A 22,267-nucleotide genomic window follows, 5' to 3' on the forward strand; every position below is an offset into this window, starting at 1 on the left:
CCTGCGCGGGTGACGAAAACGCGTTCTTCTGAGCCCTCTAAGTAACCATCGGACAAATTCAAGGATGAGAAAACTGTTCAGAACATTCCCAGAAGATGAGGACAGAAAGTCTGTTTGTGCTCCATTCTTCCTCTCCACCCTCCCACCCTCCCCCCACGGTATGGGAGCTCGCTGAAAATAATCCAGGAGCAAAAGACAAACGCGTCCAAACTATATATATAAAAATAATAATAATAATAATAATCATAATAATAATAGAGATACACCAGTAATACAGGCCTGCCTAAATTGTACCAGTTAAGAAAGGAACCCCCAACACGATTGATACGATTATAAACACCTTGTATGACATAATGGCCTGTACAACAGACCTATAAAATGATAATTAAAAAAGAAAGATATTTAGACCAAAAAGAAACAAGAAATCCCCTTCCTATGTTTGAGTTGATAACCCACCTTAACTTGTCATTGTGACTGCTGGAAATGATAAGTAGTCCTTTCACTTTTTTTGTGTTTTTTTGTTTTTTTGTTTTTTTTACATTTTTGGTTAGAAAGTTCTCCGATCCATGAAGCGATCCTGAAAAGACAGTGTTTATTATAAAATTAGGCAAATGTCTGTCCCAGCTTTAAATCCTTCCTGTTTTGCTTTTGTTTTTTTTTTTTTTGTTTTTTTTTTTTAATATTTTTCCTTCTCTCCCTTGTCCCCAGCAACACGGCGAGAGGATGCCAATCACATTTTTCAGTTTATAAACCCCGCTGGCAGCCAATCCCACCTCATAGTGAAACAGGCTGCTGGCAGCACAGCTCAGCCCGGCTCACTGTGCCTTGGAGGCAGTAGTGGTGGTGGACGTGGCCTCGCTCGCAGAGGCCACCGTGAGGAGAGAGTTCTGGATGGACTTGGCTGAGGTGGAGGTGGCGTGAAGGCTGGCGACTGGTCCAGAGGCCCCTGCGGAGGCTGCAGCTGCAGAGACCAAGCTAACCGGGTTGCTGGTGAGCAGAGAAAGGTTCTGAGGGTTCAGGAACAGAGGGGCAGTTACGATGTTAGGAGTACCTCCAGCATTGGCAAACACCAAGTTCCCAGTTGCATCCAGTGATGTTATTGGAAGAGAGCCACCAGATGCAAGAGCTAAAAAAGGGAAAATTCAGTAGGGTGGGGGTAACATTAGCAGTAAGCAATAACACAAAAAATGCACCTAAATGCAGCAGATCTCTGCATTTTCCTCCTGTCATGGGAGCGCTTTCTATACCATTAATGATAGTTCCTCTTACTTCAAGCACGCATAAAAAGATTAAAAAACAGTTAAATTTGCTATCTGGAGCTAGTCAGAGTTGCTACAGATAAGACAGGGTGCCTTCACAATCTCAACAACTAGAGAAGAAAGATTTTTCTGCAGGGTAACTTTACTTCCCTCCAACAAACTTCCCTACTTATAAGGGATCTGCAGTTTCCTTAGCTAGACAGTGCCCCATAAGAGGGCTTCCAACGTGAAGTAATATTTTAATGAACTGTGGGCAATCACGGACAGGAATGCCTATTTTATACAGAACCCTCCCTCTCTTTTCTTTATGCACTGGCAAAGGGACTGCCACGGCACCTTGAAAAACTCAGCTCCACAGTAACTACTAGCTGTCAACCAAGGATGCAACTCAGTAACCACGCAAGTACATGACATTAATTCAACTATGCAGCACCTCAGGCCCATGAAGTGATACTGTATACTATCCCAAAACAAGCAGCTGGCAAAAACTCAGCACACGTAGCTAAGCACACATGGGATAAAAATTTTGTAAAATTAAAAAAAATTCTAATGACCCCATCCAAGAATTAAATTACAGGTATAATGTTGGATGTTTTCAAAGCCTAAAAGCCGGAATGACCCTTTCTCCATCACCACAGTGAAAGCATATAGTATCTGAAGCATAAAGTATCTGAACTTTCTCTTTAAAATGCCCTCCACTGATCTTCCCTCCTGCATTTTTTTTTCTTTTTTAAAAAAAAAACAACTCTCTGTACAGAGTGGACAAGATCCTGTAGATACTAAAACTAACTTCATTATGCTTTCCTTCAATACTTCAACAGTAACAGTGATCTATGTTTTCTGCCACAGAAAACCTGTGCACTCAGGTAACCTCTGCTGGAAAAGGACAGAATGTGCGTTCACATGAAGTGACCACTATCATAAGACCAAGAAGGTCATGTAACCCTGAGCATAACATTTTTAATGCTGACATATAATTATTGTCACAATTTACTCTCACAAGTCTACAGGGTTCAGTTTGCCATGGGTTATGATCTCTTAAATTTATCTGTGACACTTTCTAAAACGTCTCCTTCTTGTACCCTGGAAACATGATTTGTTAAGCTATTTTTGACTGTATTTGAATACATAAGGCTAGCCAGTTGTTTAGGCAGTTTTGCTATCTAGTTTTCAAAGGTGCCAAGCTATGAACTCAAAACAACTCTTGCTAAAGTCAGTGGAAACTTCTGGCTGCTTGGCACTTCCAGAGTAAATCTTCAGACCTCTGTGTAAGGATTTACGGATTTAAAGTTCTACGTAAGGTCTTTTGGAAATTGGTCTTGTTCTTAAAATAGACATATGAGTAGAAGGATCCATGATCAAGTCTTAATCTGAGCTTTCCTGCTACAGTCCTCAAAACTATGCAACTCTGCTAAAGCTTATGCTGAAAGAGCTGTAAAAAGTAGATCTCTAAGCTCTTGGAGGTGTATGTGTCTCTAGGCATGTGGAAGGAGAATAACAAAATTAACGTCAGATCATATTCCGTATTTTAAGGCCTCCTGCAAATTTCTGTGAGATTACACACAATTCTAATCCTCTTTATAAGGTTGTACTTGCTCTTAACTCCATGATACATAAAATTCATTTGTGCATTTAAGCTTTGTAAAAGCTTCACTCTTAAAACATTTCTGTGCAGCGCCGAGAAGTCAGTGTTCTTTTTTGGTAGAGAAAGACGAAACACATGAACTGAAGTTATAAGACAGAGAAGCACTAAAAGGAACACTACTGACCTTGAATAGTTGCCAGCGTACTGTTGCTCATCAGGGCCGGGCTGAGAGCACCACCTAATGTCCCTGGATTGAGACTAAGTAAGGCACCTCTGTAGTAAACAAGACAGTGGGAGAAGCACAGATGTGGAGAAGTGTTACTTTTGGAAGGTGGCCACTGTTCAGAAGTACAGAGTCATATACATAAATAAATAGATAAATAATCAGAGAATGGTGCCTGATATTCGTATTTAGTTTGTTCTAACTTCTTCTGCATGACATCTTGAGTAGACCACTCACAGCTGTCTTTCAGCTGTGTGGCTAGCAAGGCGCCTGAAGCACAGGCACCCAAACTGCATGAGCTGTATTGATTGTTACTGTAAAACATTTTTGTAATGCATTTTGGGGAAATTGCCACTTGTTAGCAAGCTATCCTGAATTCCGACAAGAAAGCAGTAAATCAAGAGAAACTAAATAAACAATAAGTCATCTCCCAGAGCAACATTTTTAAAACTAAAAACTTCAATAATACATAGTCATGCATCTTTTACAGCTTCTGGATCATGATGGAGAGATCAACAGTGAAATAAATACATAAATGTGAAGTGAGTCTGTGCTAGCTCTCAATTTTTATTAGAAGAACAATCATTTCTATGGTTCACTGGTAAGTTGCAGCTCCAAGTCAAGCTCTGCAATGGGATGGATGACTTATCAAATCATAACATTGCTGCAACACAGCTTTCTCATCTGTAAAATGAAAATAATTACCTTGATGGGAATGGCAAAGTCTGCCACCCATAAGTAAACCCTCAGAATCTGAGATAAAAGATGCTAGGATTGCCAAGTGAGCTACCAGGAAATAGTGGCAAGTAAAAGCCCATGCTAATTTATCCAAGACTTCTCTTCCCTTTTCCATTGTCACTCAACCTGCAAGGGTGTGAGAAATTCATCCTTACCCAGCTGCAAACTGCGAGGATGCCATCAAGCCTGGGTTCAGTCCTGCTGCAGCAGCCATGGCAGCAAGACTTGCATTTGCAGGCAACTGTGCAGCTCCTTGTAATGCGGCTGCTGCCGCTGTTTGCAACCCTGATGCCGTTACCATCACCTGGCTGGTCCCAAGAGGGGAGGACAAGGGAGTGGAGGTTGTCTGTGTTGTTGTGCTGGTCTCACTGGCACTGGATGCCTCTGAAGTGGAGGCTGAGGCAGAAGGGGAAGGACTCAGGGAAGGTGATGTCACTGCTGAAGAAGCTGGAGGTGCTGTTGAAATCACTGTTGCTGTGTTGTTGGAGGTGGTTTCTGTTGTGCCTAGAAGATTGATTCTGGTTAGACCAGTACAAAACACAGACATGACTGAACAGAAACCACTACCCACCTGAACTGAACTGCACATCCAACAGAAAGGGAGACAAACATACATTTCTGTGGGACCCTGAAGCACCGTGAGTCCAAGTGAGAAGGAATGCCGGGTTTGGCTCTCAGGCTGCAATTAAACGACTGAGGAGCTCTAGAAGCTGGCAGTGGAAGGTACCATCTTTCACTTCAGCATCACCTGTGATTTTTTCCCCAGAAAAGTCAGCTGGATTGTCACAAAGATTGAATTTTTATGTGGAGTAACAAGGAACAATGAAAAGGATGTACCAGGATACTAGTGTGACTAATACTGAATTCCTCTTTTAAGCCTTTAAAAGGTCAAATGGTAGAGGTTAATTTGGGGTAAGAAAAATCAGCTCAGGAGCTTAAAAAAAATGAGAGAAGAGAAATGCTTGGAACCTATATACAAAAGCAACAGTCACAATATCTCAAAGATTCTTTTGTGATCATTAAAACACTTTTCTCTCCTATTTTCCAGTTTCAGCCACACAGATTACAGATATCCATCTAAAATATCTCCACATTTTGTTACACGCAGCACACAGCAAAACCAAATACCCAATTTATATAGGTACTTAGGCAGTAGAACCCATAGAGTCCTAAACTGATCTTGAATAATAACTTGTTACAAAGGCTATTAGAAATCCAACAAAATCTTGATTGCCATAAAATTTTTATTACTTGTTTGACATAGCAATTTACTTGACAACTAAGGATAAGCAAATTGTGAAGAAACTAAGCCACTGTTGTGGCTTATATCTTACCTGTGACTGACAGACTAGTTACAGCAGCACTGGTCAAAGGGAGCACAGGGTTGACAGTCAGGGTAGTAGCTGCACTGCTAGTCACAAGGCTTGGTGTGGTTGCCACCTGGAGGTCAAAACAGAATATAACTGCTCAACTGTTAAACAGAAAAAGAGTTAGTTACTAGACTTCAATTTCTTTCTTCCCATTCTCAGCTGAAGATGATATTGGGGAAATACTGCATATAAATTAAGTGGATTTTTTTGTGTTTTTCTGTTTTTGTTTTTATTAACTCTATTAGATTAGCTTTCAACAGACTTAGCATAGTACCTTCTCCAATTACCAGCAACACCTCTCTTTTTGATCATTCAATATATGAAGGGAAGCGCATCCATTATACCCACCGTTTCGTAACTGCAAGTTGCCCTCTGCTTCTCCCCCTGCCAAGTCAGCTTCTTAATGGTACTCTTATACAAAGAGTTATAATATATATTATTTCTGTATACTTCTTTCTTACGTAAGCATCTTTCCAGCTACAGAGTTCTTTCTCTGATTAAACAGTCTAGGTATCGCAACACATCCAAATGTATTTAGGGCAATGTGTTTTACACGATTTTGCTTTTACTCAACCAAACTATGATCTCCAGTTTGACAAGTTTCCCTGAGCCAGAGGAAGAATCTCCAAATTTAAAAACATTCATACGACCTTAGTTAATTTGTGGACAGCTTAGTACAAAATTAGCTACAAATGAACTGAAGATGTTTCAGGAAAACAAAAGAAAAAAAAAACAACAAAAATATCCCCAAAGAATTAAGGCAGAGGGAACTGCCTTATGCAGAAAAAAATCACAGAATCAGTAAGATTGGAGGGGACCTCTGGAGATCATCTAGTCCAACCCCTCTGCTCCAGCAGGGTCACCTAAAGCATGTTAGACAGGGTTGCATCCAGGTGAGCTTCGAATATCTCCAGAGAAGGAGACTCCACAACCTCTCCGGGCAACCTGTTCCAGTGCTCTGTCACTCTCAAAATAAATATGAGTAGATGAAAGAATTTTTTTTTCTGGACCAGAAATGGTGTCCAACTGTAATATTTGAAGGCAGTTAAACATCAATGGGAGAAATGAATCCTTTAGGATTGCCCAGAAGAACGTATCTAAGAATATAGGCTAAAACCTTCCTCCAATTCCCCTTTCTTACCTTAGGTTTATCATCAGAGAAATCTCTCTCATGCTGTTTATCCTCTTACAGAAGGCAACTGCTTCATACATTTTAAACAAGGTTGGGGCAACTCGGACAGATCTAAAAGCTTTCTGTCCATCTCAAATAGTCTATGAAACAAAAAGGAGCTAGATACGAAGTACACTTCCCACTAAAAGCAGCCTACCGTGAACATATCATGTCTGTCATCTGTCCATACAACAGTTAAGGCCAATGTCACAGTCCAGACATCAGAGCAGTGAACGACCTGGGATTAATACAGCTAACCATGCAGTTACAATGACTGACTTAAGCCAATCGAGCAGTGGGCTGCCATCAAAGGAGCCTTTCCCTCCAATCTTGCCTCAGAGCTCTAGCATAGGTGCAGTCAGAGTGCATACCAAAAAGTAATCACTATTCATTGCATGCTTAATTTTCAGTCACATGAGTAAACTGAGCCAAGTCATCTTATGGACACATGATCTCCAGAGCTGACACAAAGAATCAAGAAAGCACATAGCCAATGAAGATGAGGAAGACGCTAGAACATCCATTTGGGTGGTAACAAATCTTAGAGAAGCTTACAGTGAAAATGTTCTAGTGAAACATCATTGAAGGAAGGGAGAATTGTGGTTAATATCTTAATTTCTCATATACTCTGGTAGTTTATAATAATAGAGTAAAAGTTCTTTTATGCAGGAAAGTTTTCTTAAGTTGCAATCTGCATAAATTTGCACAGTAACCTAAAGCTATCACATATCTTCTATCTCATCACATATCTAATGCTCTGCTTTGGTAGCAAGGCATGTAACCTGGATTTTTAACTAAAAAAAAAAAAAAAAAAAAAAAAAAGACTAAGTACATTTAACACATCCCTTCCCCAAAACAAAAAGTTGCATGCATACATCCTGAGATAAGGATGAGGGAAAAGAATGACATGTCACCAAAATTAACAATTTAATGAAGTACTGGATGATATTAGCTACCAGAGTGATGAAGGTGGTATAAATACTACAACAGGATAGCTACAGGGTACACAACTTCCACCACACTCCTATTAGCATAGCTACTATGAAATCTAATAGCTACTCTTTCTATTTATGAAAACAGATCTCCATAGACATCGGTAGCAAATGAGTTAAAGGAACCTTCATGCATATGTTTTGTTACTCTTATTTTCATGTGGTTTGTGTTTACCTGAGGCAAATACAAGTTTGGGAAATCAATTACATGAATACTAGCTAAATTGTTCCTTTGTTCCATTCGTCTTTTAACAGAATCATTCCTGGCTAAAAGTGACAACAACAGTATCACTGGATTTATGTGACAAACTCCAAATGATATTTTTACTGCTGATAATGTTCTTATCAGTGCAGCTAAGAACAAGATGGGAGGGATAGAGTAGTTAAGCATTTTTTTATTATTATTATTTTACAAAAATGTTTGGGCAAAGAGGCAATCCAGACATAAACAGGAGTTACGATCTTCTGGCATATTTTCAAAGCAATAAACCTGACTACAGATTTGCTAGTCAGAATATTTACTCAAGAGCTGGCTAAATAAAACATCCCAACTGAAAGCCAAACTAGTGCCTAATTTGTAAACATGATCTCTTTTATAGTACACAAGTAGGATATTTTAAATGTCAATATAATACAGAGAAAACTTGTGAGTACAAGTCTGCTGTACAAAGAAGGGTGTAGCACGTGATAGTTTTGCAAAGAGCAGAGTGCAACTACCTTTTCCAGTGAGCTAGACAACTATAGAGTCTTGATTCTTACCAGTGAGGTTGGGCAAGGAAAAATTGCTTTGATGGGCGAGCTGCTGGTTCCACCACTGCTGGGTGGGTTGATCCTTTTCTCCTTCTGGCGCCGGTTACAGAACCAAACGCGGATCACCTCCTTCTCCATGTTTAGCTGGTCAGCTATCAGGGTGATCTCCTCCGAGGTAGGCTTTTGGTTCTGAGAGAAAGAGATGGTACTTGAAAAGCTCTGAAATGATCTTCTGAAATTTTGCTTTATAGCGCATGACTGAAAGGAGCTTTTCTGATTTATCAAAGGAGAGGGACTGCATTGAGGAGTAGAATTTGGTCAGCTTGATGCCTCAGGGACTTCAAAGGCCATTCAAACAATCCTTTCATCCCAGATGAACTCCTCCTCCTGAATAAAGTTCCAGGTTTCAGGATGCCTGGCACTTTACAGACAAGGCATCCTTTTGTCAAATTTGGTTGAAATTTTTCAAGATTATTAAACTGAAAAACCTACAATCTTCCTCAATTAAGTCTCCTTCCAAGCTCCTTCTCCAAACTCTCTCACTTTACAGGGAATAACCTTTTCTTTCCAATGTCTTCTTGCAATTTGCCTTAGACTTTTCCAACATGAGTGCTACTGAATGTCGATGACCTCCCCAGAGTTTCCTAGGGAAATAACCTTTCTGTACTTAAGCTCTGATTCACTTGGTGAGCCAGGTGTCAAAGCCAGTTAAGATGATCATGTCCTCTAGGTGAGCTTTGACCAGCTCTCACGTAAATTTGAGATATCAGAAATGTCAATAGTTTATATGAAGTCCCATCAGTGTAAAGCTCTACTCTATACCTACACTGAAGTGCAGATATGCCTTCATGCCAGCAAAGATTTCGCCTCCGCTAACCAGAAATCTTGCTAGGCAATTTATATCTAGATTCTGGTCAGCTGTACACCAGGGACAGATCGTAACAGACAATTCTGCCCTCTGTTTTCCTAGTTACAGGAACATTACTACCAACAGCAAGTTGTGTTCATTGTAGATGGGTGATGAAAACTGAGCTCACATTCTTATTTATGAGAGAAGGGATCTGACTTTTGAGTTAATCCCTCAAGGAACTCTAGACAAATGAGTTGTTCTGCGGGGGGCGCGGGGGGGAAGGTAGGGTTTTGGGTGGAGGGAGTTGTTTTTATTAAAATGAAGTAGACACTGATCATACGCTTCTTAGCGCAGTCTTTACATTATTGACCTTCTTTAGTACAATCACTTTCCTAAATAGCATAGCAACAGTTTTGTTCTAGGAGATGCAATGTTAAACAAAGCTTCTTCATTTCTTTATAGCTGAGCAGAGCAACAGGATCACTGACCTCCAGGAAACTCTTCTCTAAGGCCACACGTATGTTGGTCTCTATGCTGGTGCGTTTCTTCCTCCTACGGTTCAAGCCTTCAACCCCCAGCCCTGGAGAATTCAGGGCACTTGGGCTGGAGAGAGTTGAATCAGATGAGAGGTTTTCTGAAAGAGTAAAATAACACAAATCAAGAGATTTTATTTGAATGCAGTGAAGCATAATGCAAGTGTTCACCTCGGCAAGGGACAGTAAAACACACTCTGTATCTTTCCCAGATACCTACAAAATTCTGAAGCCTACATGTATTAATCCTTGTTATAGTTCAATCTTGAAACTTAAAAGCTACAAGGAAGCCCAGAGCGCACTCTCTCCTCCTGAATTCTGCCACAATATCATTTCTATCACACTTTTAACAAAGTTTTTTCCATTCTTACCTCATGCCACTCATTTACTGCAAAACACATTAAAAAAAAAAGTGCCTGATATCCATGAGCCACAGCTATAAACCACATACAATTATTAAAAAAAAAAAAAAAAAGGAAAGAAAAAAATCTGAGCAGCCTTGAATTTCTTTTACCTGCTCTGCTGGAAGATGGAGCTTATAGTGAGCTTCAAAATGTTCAGCCTCTCCACTACAGAATTCTTGGTGGATACTCAGTGCTAGGCAGCAGAACCACCTACACAGCTTGCAGCTCCTCCTCCTTAGCTACAGCAAGTCTCTAGCTGTACACTCCTAATCCTGCCTTTTTTGGTTCCACAGAAGAGCAAAGAGAGGATGCATTCTAATCTACTTTCTACAAGAAGGTGTAGAATAAGTTACAGCCAGGTTGCAACATAGAATTTAAAATGATTAATTATGACCGCAGAACACTGCAGACCCCTCAGTGCATGGGGATTTTGTGGTGATTTTTAGGTGTCAGTTCACAGTGCTCACGACCATTCTCATAGGCTCACATGAGCAAGTACCTTCAATCATTATCTTCCAGGTTACATATTTTTCAACAAATGGCACCTCAAAAAATTACTGGATCCCCACTTCACCCCCAAAACTCTGCACAGAACAAGCTGAGTTCCATAACAGCAAACAGTACTGCAACACTGCAACGTAATGAAAGAGGTCACTGGCAAGTCTTTCCTGCCTGCTTTTACCTAAAAGTTGTTGAATGGAAATTAAGACATCATAAATCTTTCTTCCAAAGATTTTCATAACAGTAAATCGGACTCAAAGACAATGATTCTCAAGTTTCAGTCTGTGAGGGACCCTGATGCTGTTTATGGTCCTTATCTTCACTTTCCAGACAAAAATATTTCTTCAAGTTAGCTGGAAAGGCAAATTGTGGCATTCCTTGCAGCATTGCATTAGCCCAGTTGCTGCTGTAAGGTTTAGGGACCTCTATCCTGTGGATTAGATCACTCAGTGAGAAGATCTTGACATTTGCTATAACAGATTCAGATTACCTAAGGATAGCTCTTTTCGGCACAACAGAAGGACACTTCTTCATTTCAACACTACATTCAATTACTTTCAAAATTTCAGGGAATACTGTAGGCATCAGTGTAGAGCTCTATTCATTTTTGAAATGAAAATGGAAAGTGGAAATACATCCACTATCCCACATTGTCCCTGCCATCTGTTTAGCAGATTCATCAGCTTTATACTATGTACAGTTGTATACGTAGGAGAAAAAAACTGGCTAACAGCACTCTTAAACACTTTCTATCCTAACACCCAGCACCGCTATCCAAGCTCCTTTTGCTGATGTAAAAAGAGAACACTAAAATATTGGCATCATGAATGATTTATTTCCCAGGAAAAAATAATTCTGGAAGAAAAAACAAAACTTAACCCACACTAAACTCTTGCTATGGGGAGAAAGAGAGTTTACAGGCATTCTTGGAAAGAGATGAAAAGAACATACATAGGGGATGTGGGAAGAGATGAATGCAATAAGCTCTGCTTACTGAAACAACAAACCATGCAACCCTCTCTAAAGTTACAATCTGAAAAAGAAAGCTAGAAGAGGATTAGAAGTTATATGCATTAACATATATGAAGGAGGAAAACCATGACACATATCTCACCCCAGGCAATGGTTCAGTTGACTGCAGAACACATTTCTAAAAGTTCACATTGAAACTATTTCAGATGAATATGGACACCTGAAAGGGGAAGTGCAGACACTTATCCCTACAACCTTATTTGTCCCATGGACAGTTAGAGATCAGTGGCTTCATAAAACCATAAGGGCACAAATGAAGCAGCTGAAAGTTTTTCAGAATCCTATTGATTTTGGTAGGCTGGTGAAGAAATACACAGACTTATTCACCTGCATCATTGAGCCACTTTTCCAGAAGTGGCTTTAACTTGCACATGTTCTTAAAGCTGAGGTTCAAGGCTTCAAAGCGAGAGATGGTAGTTTGGCTGAAGTCATTTCCATAGAGTTTGCCCATAGCGAGCCCAACATCACCCTGGACAAAGAAAGAGAAAAAAGGGATTCACTAACATAGGTACTTCCAAAGCAAGGAATCCTGTCATATTCTTGTGCTCTCTTGGTGACTCTATTGCCATGAGTAGGTTTTCAGGTTCACAGACATTTACTCAGTGCTAAGAGGATTCATGCATACTAAAGCAAATAATCATAAAGAAATGTTATCTTTTCAAATCTCAAGCAATTTTATCAAGTAACTCTTTCCAGTAAATCCCTGATGCTTTCTCTTCCTAGCATTATCACTAAGTATAACACTCCACTGAATATTTTAACTTGTTTTTTTTCTTAGTTCTTTAAGTATGGGTCAAGCTCCTTCTACAAGTAGATTTAGTATTTATGTATCTCATACCAAAGAAAAAAAAATTCAAATAAGTAGAAATGCAGTGTATTCATGCCTCATATTAGTAGAAATCCATTCTTAAAAATATGAATGAGGTTTGTCTGCAAACATATATCACATTTAAATAAATGCAAAGGTGTTCTGATCTGAACTTTTAGTATCTGCAGAGGTTCAAATCAAACTTCTCCCCACAGATATCCCTGTCAAAGCAGACAAGAAGTTGAATCATTTCAAATAATGATTAACTGCTGTCTTTGCTATCATTACCCATCTGCTGGAATTTACAAATCATCTCTTTACATCTCTTGCTGCTTTTCCAAATTTTAGCTAGCTATCAGACATTCTGCTTATCCTAATAGCTATACATATACCCCCACGTACTTTACACTAAAGAAGTATCACATTTAAATCTCATTTGCAATAAATAAATAAATAAATGAACAGTTTTTGATTACAGTCGTTAAAATACATCATGATATTTTCTGTTTTTGCTTTAATGCACAAAGGTCCTGTCCTTGGAAAAAAAAGAACAAACTTTGAAGTAAGCTATTTTCTCTAAAATAGTTTAATTCAGAATTTTATTTTTTAAACACAAAAAAGTGATGAAAAGTCCAGAAGAACAGACTGAAGAGCTTGAGCATAGTTAGTGGAGTTTAATTGCAAATGGGTTAGTTAGACTGTGCATAAAGCTTGCTTTCGTTCCTTTCAGGTCGGACCCACAACCACAGTTTGATACAAGTAACTAACAGCATGCAGAGTGGTCATATCCAAGCATGGAAGAAGAAAACCTTTTATAAGCTTAATAAATTGTGCAGGTTGTATGAAGAAAACAAACTCCTTCCTAGATGATGACCAGAACAATTGCTTTCTAAGCCTTTCAATCAGAAGAGGAAACAGGTGGAATTCACATTTATACCTGTACCCACATCCCTGGATTCTGCACATTTCAAACCTTATGAGGTTCTCACGCTAAGAGAAGTAACATGGATGCTCTAGTGAGTGGGTTGATGACAAAGAAAACCTGGCTATTTAAACCATGTTAGAGAGAGGATAATTTATGCTTTGGTAAGAAAGAGTTATGACATTTGCTCCAGACCCCTAACCAAATTTAGTTCAGAAATTTGTGTTCCCACTAACATTTGCCATGTGATTTACAATGAATAGTTAATCATTTCTTTGTCAAGAGTTTAGCTAGGCCAAAAGGTGGCAGCACTTAAGTCACAGGCAAAAAAAATTATATATCGGGATGAGAAATGTATGTATTCTTATGGACCACTGAAAGGATGGCTGGTGCAGACAATAAAGACACTTTATACACATCTGACCTACTTTGTAGGTTGCATGAAGCTCTGGTAATGAATGTAACTGGTTATAAGGTACATCACAGTTGTGTGTGGAGGTCTGTTAGAAAGTTCAGGAAGACTAACAGAGATAGTATTTTATACAGAGTAACATAGTCTAAAATGTTTCTTCACATAGGCTCTTTTTCAAGCTCAAAATCAAATGCTGAAATGCAAGCCTGAGCAACTGTATTTATTTTTCCTGACCATAAAAATTCACAACAGGTCAATAAAGAAAGTTTAACATATAACTTAAAAGGTCTACTTGCTCCACTGTAATCGCCTCACAGCAGGGCAGATCAAACATAATAACTAAAGATCTATATGAACTACCTCAGTCAGGCTATAGGAAAGCTATTGTATTTCACTTTGTTCTATTCTGCTCCATTCTAGCTTTTGTGCATGTCTATCACTGTTGCATTTGTGTACCTCCATCTAGTGGAAAGGAGGGAGGCAAGGAGGCACAAATGCCAGCAAAATGCACTTCATTTTACTAAGAACGTTCTGTTCTTGAGTTATAATTAAGATGCTGCCAGGAACTTTCATTATGAACCCTGATTTTTCAATCACTTAGAACATTGCCAGAAAAATAAATCCGACCTCAGCACATACTTTCAGCTAGAGTAGGTTTACTTATTCCAAGGAGAAGAGGAAAAAAAAGAAAAAAAGAAAAAAAGAAAAAAACCCCACATGTATGTCGGATTGACTGCTCTGAGCTCAGACTTTTAAATATCTAATATCTACTTAGATTTCTGTTTGCTATTTCTTCTAGCAAAACACACTTACACCTAACACAGGCTGCTGCCAAAATTAATTCTTTATCTGGACAGATTATTTTAATTTTGCAGGAAAAGAAACCATTTCATTTCGATATTAGTAAGAAAGGGCTCTTGGATCCAACAGCAGCTCCTTTCAACAAGATAATGGAACATATAACTAATTTGTACTTCTAATTACACTTCTCATTCAAACATTTTCGCTATGTTCAAGCAAAACTTTTCTTCAGCTTTACAGATACTTCTAAGCTTTTAAACAAAACAAACCACAACTTCTTTGATATCCAAAGCAACTTCACAGTTGTGAAATACTTTTTAAACAGTTAATTGTGGTGCATGATTTTTTGAATATTGTACTTCTGAAGGCAGCTTCCAAGTGTTTTGTCCCATTCATTTTAAATTCTACAGAATGAACAGTGCAAATGCAATGATATTTCAAGCTGGTAAATCATGTACCTGCTGCGAAAATGGCCATGCTTTAAAATCAACAGGGAAGTAAGATACCGGACGTACAGCCTTTTCTGTTATGTCTTAGAAATCCCCTACATAAAGGCCAGAGCATAACCCTATTTAAGAAGGTACTCCTAGGAAAAGACAGAATTAGAGTCTCCCTCCAGACTTGAAAGATGAGGCCTCCGATTCTACACTGGCAGGCGCTAAGGTACTCAGTCTCACCTGAGTGAATCCAAGTTTGATCCGTCTTTGCTTGAAAGTCTTGGCAAACTGCTCAAGCTCCTCAAGGTCACTGGGCTCCTCCAAGCTGGGAGTGTCAATTCGCTTTGGTGTTGACTGGCTCTGTGGAAGTGGCTGAATGGGGGTCGCTGCTATTGTGCGTGTTGGGGTTGCTGGCTATTCAGATAAAGACCAAGGAAAAGATGAAAGTCAGATTTAAAAAATAATCAGCAAAAATAAAATTTAGAAAAGGTATGTGAGGCTTCTGTGAGAAAGATCAATGGACTCAACACTCTTGATGTTCCTCTGATTTATTTACATTCCTCTCAGGAATGAGCTATCACAATGTAGAAAACTGTATTAGTATGACAAGCTTTTAAAGACTCTGTCAGAACCAATTAAAGAAAAGTAAGAGATGTTCTGTGCAGCAGGTTACCAATGACTTGCACTTGCTGTAGAAGCTGCTCAAAGAAAGGCTGAGCATTCCTACTTGGTGTAATTCTATCATTTATATAGCTAGCTTGGCCTTCATTCCCTTTTAATCATTTTAAAATGGAATCTACTGCTTGCGTGAGGTGGCAGATTGTCATCAGCCTGAAAAATTCAAGCTCTCTATTTAATCTTGGAACAGCAAGCACGTACAGAGGCAGCAAACATGGCAAGTTTCCCCAAACGCTACCTCTTGTGACTGACAACTCTTCCAGAGAGAAAAATAGATCACACACTAACTCTGTTGATACTTGCAACAGAAAGAGTGACTGTAATCATGATACAAGAAATTAAGCAAAGGCAACCTGCAGACCTTCAGGTCTCTCCCTCTGCCCCCTCCCCAAATAAATGGCTAATTTTCAAGGAAGACAGCACAAGGATTATCACTCCTGAACATTTTACTCTGCAGCAACAATAAGAATCTGAAAAAATCTGAGTATCATGAAAAATATCCACAGGTGAAAAAAATATATTAAGATCTAGCATTAACCAGTTGAGGTTTTATGTATAATAGGAACATTGGAAACATGTTCTGAATTAGGCGCAATACATGAATTGAGAGGCAGAGAAATCTTTTGCTCTAGCTAAATTCTATTCAGTTCAACTGAGGGGCTTAAGCAAAGGTGACTTCACGCTTTTACGTCCCATGCCCAATTCTGAAACTCCCTCAATACAAATAAGAACAGCCTCAAGTCTACACAGCACTACAGTAGCTTGCAGTGGTACACAAATAGCTGTTCTAAAACAAATGCCCCGTACATAGCCAAGTCTTTATGTAGCTCCATAAGTTGGTTTTCTCTTGGCTTAGCACAGCAGTATTTTATAGTGCACAGCAGATGGTAAAGGGAGGTCAGGATGTATAATTCCATTATTTGAGAAATAATGTAATCACATATAGTCTTTCTGGAATTGCAAATCTATGTGTCACACTATAAAGGTTTTTAATATTTTAAAATTTACATTAAACATGGTGGACAATTACTGCAATATGTCTTTACTGACTTCACCCCTTTCATATAATTTATTTTCTTTTTGTGGTTTTGATACATTTTTTTAATCCAAATATAACCTTTAGTAAGGAGCTTTGTTGCTAACTGAGGTATGAACTGCAGAGATGAGACAAATTCCATTTTCCACACGGTGCATGAAAAATACTTGATGTGGTATAATAGAAAATGTAGTTTTCTAAGGCTGATAGACTCAGTCTTCTTATTACAGACTAAAGATTTCTTATATGTAACCAAATTGGCAAGAAGATACTACATGGTGTTCGAGAAAGAGCGTGCAGTCACGTAACTAAACCATACAGTAAAACCTAGAGCAAAGCAAAATTAAATTTACAGGCACGTGTAACATTTAAATTGCTTTTCTTGCGGTCTGAAAGCTTAATAATAGAACTTTAATATTTTAACATGTTTCTAACAGAATATTTTAATGCATTCCTAACAATCTCCTCACTCTCAAAGGTAACTAGTAAGACTGCCAATGACTTTGCAAAATACCAAAACCACCAGGCTAAATTACAGACTGATTCCCACCGCAATCTAACGCTCCCCTCCGCCTAAACAACGACAGAAGTCAGCAATTCTGATTTGAACTTTCTGCTTCTCTGAATTTCACAAGTTTATAGATTGTCCAAGAAAACCTTACAGGAAAGCAAATGCTCTTCTAGTCCCATTAACTCAGGAGATCTAATGAAAATTTTCATGTAAAAATAATGTTTAGAAAGTTAAGTGCAGGAAAACACACCTTAAGATGGAAGCTTAAAAAGCTGAAAAGTTCTGGTTATTTCAGTTCTACCCTGAATCTACCTAAAAAGACAAACTCAAAAAAGACAAACTCTCTAATACACCTATAATATCTATTCCTGTGACTAACACAAAGGGTTCCTTCACTTGCAATAAATCAAATTCCCCCAAAGCAACAAATAAACTGTAGAAATAAGCCTCACCTGCGAGGCAAGGGTGATGCTTGGCTGAGACTGCAGGAGGTTGGCTTGGCTTTGCTGAGGTAGTTGCGTTAAGAGATTCTGCGCTTGCAGGAGACCTGGAAAGAGAAGACAGAGATTTTAGTTTGTCATTTAAAGACACTAAAACATGAAATGAGATGAAGGCTCTCGCCAAATAATGAACTTACAGGACATTTGAGAGGCTTTTGTTTTATCCCTGCATAGACATTGCCAGGCTTTGGACTTTTCAGTCCAAGATTCCCCTACATTTCCTTCAAGCACAGAGGGTGACAGAAAGAGGAAAGAGAAAAGCCTGTACTACTCTCTGTAGAAATGGTCTGTAATCATCCAGGTTATCCTCATTATGTGCATAGGAATCATTTATTGCCCTTTTCAGCTTATAGATTTTGAGTATGCCTCTTCCAGTAACCAACAACCGACCAAGAATTAGGAAGCCATACAAGATTGAACAGGTCTGAGACGACAAAACGCCAATCAAACCCACAAATCTGGTTCCATGTTCACCCTTCCTCCTCTCCACATCACCCCATGCTAGCTGCTTTACAATTATTTACTGTATAATTGTTTTACTGTTGAAGGCAACTTTCTCTAGCAGACTTAAGCAGACGATATCAGAAGCCAGATAACCTCCTCCTGGCTGAAATAAGGAGTCTTCTCTGGAAGAGTAATTAGATCTTGAATTTTAAATAAATGCCAAACACTGTTTAAATGGCACAAATAAGATAAGCATTACAATGAATTTATGAAAACCCCACTATCATGAAAAGAATGACAGCATTAAAGAACAATTGGGGCTGGTGCAACCAAAACAGATTCCAAACTGAAAAACGTTAGATAAGGAATACATCACTTCTGACAATCAGTGATTCTATGCATATACACAATATGCTATCATCCTAAAAATTTTTTTCTAACAGTTCACTATCATATGGTTTATTAAATCACTCAGGAAACTGAGAAACATGCGTGCATATTTAGTTCTTTAACCAAAAGCTTTTGGGGTTTTTTTTTGCATTTCTAATAGTAAAATATGTACTTTTAAGGGGTAAGAATCTTGACTGAAGATGCACCCACAGCTAGTCACCTCCCTGAATTGGATTGTAGATAATGTTACTGTTATTCTTTATGTAACTTCTGACCACGCCTACCAACTACCCCTATAATAATTTAAGGCATTGAATAATTAAAACTACATTTAAAAGGAGTCTTTAAGACTCCAAGTTCCTATAACCTGGCGAGAAAACTGTGGACACCCAACAGATAGAACACAGGTAGGTATCCACATAAGGGAAATTCTGCAATTTTAATTCAGCATAACCTGTTCTGACTCATCAGCAGGTTGATCAATCAGTGCAAACTTAACCACAACACAGCCAGGGGACACTGGAGTTTAGGACTTGATGACTATCAAACAGGAAACTGAACGTTTTATGAGATTAATGTCACAGGAGACAAGAAAACTAGAGTTACAGTGGGGTAGGAAGGACAAAGTAATATCCTTGGTGCGGAGTATACAACCTCAAAAGAATAGGTTTCACTAATATTGCCATTACAGTGTGGTTTTCTTTTAATACAAAGTGCTGAATAAGAATTTTAGAATAAAGTGTATTGCTAACAAAATACTTAAGACCTACAGAATAAAGCCAGCTGCTTATGCAAAATAACAGTACACTGCAGACAACAGCTATGTAAATTTGCTTTGTACCGCGTAATCAACACATTTCAGCTGTGTTTTGAAAAGCCACAGTGACAGAATGGATCTGCTTAAGGAACTTCTGAGATAGCTACCTACTACTAGTTGCATGGTGTTTTTGCAGTGCAGGTGTTTGTTCACTAGAAAGATGATTTCAGGTGCCCTTATTTAATTGCTAATTAATGAATAGTCACCTCTAAGTAAGGAGCTTTTGGCCTTTGTTCAGTGGCAGTGAATTCTGATAATCTGAAATGGAAAGGTCTAAACTGTCACAGTGATGCTAGAGTGGCTGACCAGCACTGAAACAAGAAACAGGTAGCTTGGAGTGACCACATCTGACCTCTAATCCATCTGTAACAGCACTGATCACAAGTTACTGACTCATCTTACAATTATAAACAGTGTAATTAGGACTGTCCTTTTGTGATTTCTTTTCCTCAAAGATATCCCAGAGGATGATTTTCTAGCAGTAACATTTCTGCTGAAGTGCGTGAGATGACTATATTCTTCTTCATTTTGTTCTCACTTATATATTCTGAAATAATTAGCATAGAAGGACAACATAAAATATTCTGAACATGTCTCATGTACTCAGTTTTCATACCATTTTATCCTACCTCAGAAATGCTGTTACAAGGTCTCTCAGGCAGAAACTGGAGAAAGAACAAGTTAGCTGAAGTTCAACCTGAGGATGACGGAAGTAATAATCAAGTGATGGAGAAAGCAGCTGAACCGTTCTGGTAAAGCACACATCCTTTCCTTTGAGGTAAGAGTCTCTTCAGATACTTCTCAGGCATACATTATTTGGATCTTGTGGAATTCCTTGGGTGGGCAGCTGCAGTTTTGTCTCAGATACAACTTTACTAGCATTAACATCAACTTTGTTTTTCAGTCTGAGATCAGGCTACTGTTCCCTACTTCAGTCTGGGATAACTTCAGTGAATCAAATTACAGGGCAGGTAGCACAGCCTTTAAATACAAAAGTCCAAACCCACATCTTTTAGGCAACAGTTATGAGTGATTCAAATTCTCCTGTTTCCTCAGGGACTGATTTTAGTGCTAATATCATTTAGCTTCTTTATTTGAATTATGGATGATTCTTTATTTGCGTTATGGATGCTGGGACAGAATGTCCTCTCAGCAAGTCTGCAGACAATACCAAAAAGGGGGGTGGGGGTGGGAGAAGCAGCCAACAGGCTGGAAGTCAGGGCCCAGACAGGCTAGAAGAAAGAGATCCTCATGAAGATAAATGAGGGAAAACACAGTCTAGCCTTGGGCTGGAACAACCCCCATGCAGCTGTAGAGGCTGGGCCCTGGCTAGCTAGAAAGCACCTTTGCAGGAAAGGACCTTGGTGTCCTGGAGAACGAGTTGAACATCAGTCAACAGTGTGCCCCTACAATGAAGCAGCCTGAACACATCCTGAGCTGTATAAGCAAGAGCGTAGCCAGCAGGCTGGGGCAAGTGATCCCCTCCCCTCTTATTTGGTGCTTGTGAGACCAGCACTGGGCTTCAATGTACAAGACACTGATATCCTTGAGTAAGTACAGTGAAAGCCCACCAAGATGGCTAGTTGGCTGGCACATGTATAGAAGGAAAGGGTAAGAGGCCTGGGTTTGTTCAGCCTTAAAGAAAGAAGGCTAAGCAGAGATCTTAGTGCTACCTTCAACTACATGATAAGAGGGTGCAAACAAGACAGAAGTGGACTCTTCTTGAACGTGTGCAGAGATTAGAGACAATAAACTTAGGCTTGAACATGGAAAACTCCAACTAGATGTAAGGAAACAGATTTTTTTTACTATGAAGGTGGTCAAATACTGGAGCAGGTACCCAGAGAGGCTCCAGACTCCATCTCTGGAGATGCTCAAAACACACAGCACACTGCTGTAACTGAACTTGCTTTAAGGAAGACTATTATAACCTCTACAAGTCCCTTCCACCCTACAAGATTCTTTCATTCTATAAAAATTAATATTGTACTTGCATACTTAACTTAATAGAGATAGTACTTCTGACCAGCTGCTTAGGCTACTAAAAGCCCAATGGCATCGCTGCTTCTACAGAAATAATCACAAATAGAGCACCTTTACAAAGCTCCAGAAGAATGGTACCTCCAATGCGGAGCTGGATAAGGACTTATGCCAAAAAATGTGGTATTTTAGAGGCATTTAGTATCTTTAATAGTTAAAGTAAATGCATCTACCATAGCCTAGGATTTTTCCTGTAATGTCTATGCCTAGTATGAATTACTGGCCCAAGGCAAAAACTCTTCCTACCAGCCAACAGTCCCCAAGGAATGATCTAGGGATTCAGTTGTTACTGTCTAAAATTAACAAAGGATAAAACAAACATTTGAGTGTAGATTTTTTTCAGCATAACTTTTTAAAAGTTGGCCCAGAAGCACAATACATAATTCATTCCTAACTAATCTCCCAACAGAGTGACATTTTTCATCTAAAAAGAACTTGACTGCTTTTTCTCTGCCAAAGCTGTTCATCTTCTTGCAGGCATATCCTGGAAGCTAGCTTCCAAGGCAGAACCATTATAATGTTGCAGTTTGATTAACTGGAAAACAAGGAGAAGGAAACAGGAAGAGTATCATATCATATATTACATACAGTGTAATTCAATGAACCTTGTTGATCGCTGTTGATGCAAAGAAATTGCTGCACACTCTGGTGTACCTCATTTCATCTAATCCAGATCTTCCAAAATAGAGATTCAGAGTTGAAATTAGACTAGTACTTTCTCTCCCTTTTTGGCTCCCAATCTGATGTATTCCTACAAATCTGTTCCACTGAGATACTAAATCACTGCATACTGCTGCATCTTTTGCACTATATAGGTACCCTTCAAGATCAGTTCAATAATGTGACGCAAATATGTTGAAGTTCGTGAACCGCAGTTTTGAAGAGTACCTCATCCATGATTCCGATAAAGATGCAGCTACACTACTGTGATGAAAGTCACACTCATTGATACTGTTTGGCTGCTCAGAAGAAAAGACTTGATTCCAAAGAGAACACTAAATGTAAAACACTTAATCCATAACTTGGTAACAGGCATTTACAGGATAGGGGAAAAGTCACCATT

At 39.0% G+C, this 22,267-nt stretch overlaps 1 protein-coding gene across 5 annotated transcripts in view; it reads right to left on the minus strand.

The window, feature by feature from the left end:
- Positions 1-209: 209 nt before the first annotated feature.
- The window catches only part of POU2F1 (POU class 2 homeobox 1), a 109,166-nt gene continuing 87,108 nt past the window's right edge, over positions 210-22,267 (minus strand). For 4 of the 5 annotated variants that reach the window (XM_062572731.1, XM_062572705.1, XM_062572743.1 and 1 more), the window contains 9 exons: positions 17,466-17,560; positions 15,029-15,202; positions 11,736-11,877; positions 9,427-9,572; positions 8,098-8,277; positions 5,140-5,245; positions 3,961-4,309; positions 3,029-3,117; positions 496-1,126 (listed from right to left, as the gene is read on the minus strand). In XM_062572731.1, coding sequence (XP_062428715.1) covers positions 816-1,126; positions 3,029-3,117; positions 3,961-4,309; positions 5,140-5,245; positions 8,098-8,277; positions 9,427-9,572; positions 11,736-11,877; positions 15,029-15,202; positions 17,466-17,560 — 1,592 coding nt within the window. In that variant the 3' untranslated portion in view covers positions 496-815. Of the gene's footprint in view, positions 1,127-3,028; positions 3,118-3,960; positions 4,310-5,139; positions 5,246-8,097; positions 8,278-9,426; positions 9,573-11,735; positions 11,878-15,028; positions 15,203-17,465; positions 17,561-22,267 lie in introns of all 5 variants that reach the window. The other variant, XM_062572715.1, reaches the window with a different exon arrangement.

The sequence above is a fragment of the Rhea pennata genome, chromosome 1 (genome assembly GCF_028389875.1).
Source record: "Rhea pennata isolate bPtePen1 chromosome 1, bPtePen1.pri, whole genome shotgun sequence".
NCBI lineage: Eukaryota > Metazoa > Chordata > Aves > Rheiformes > Rheidae > Rhea > Rhea pennata.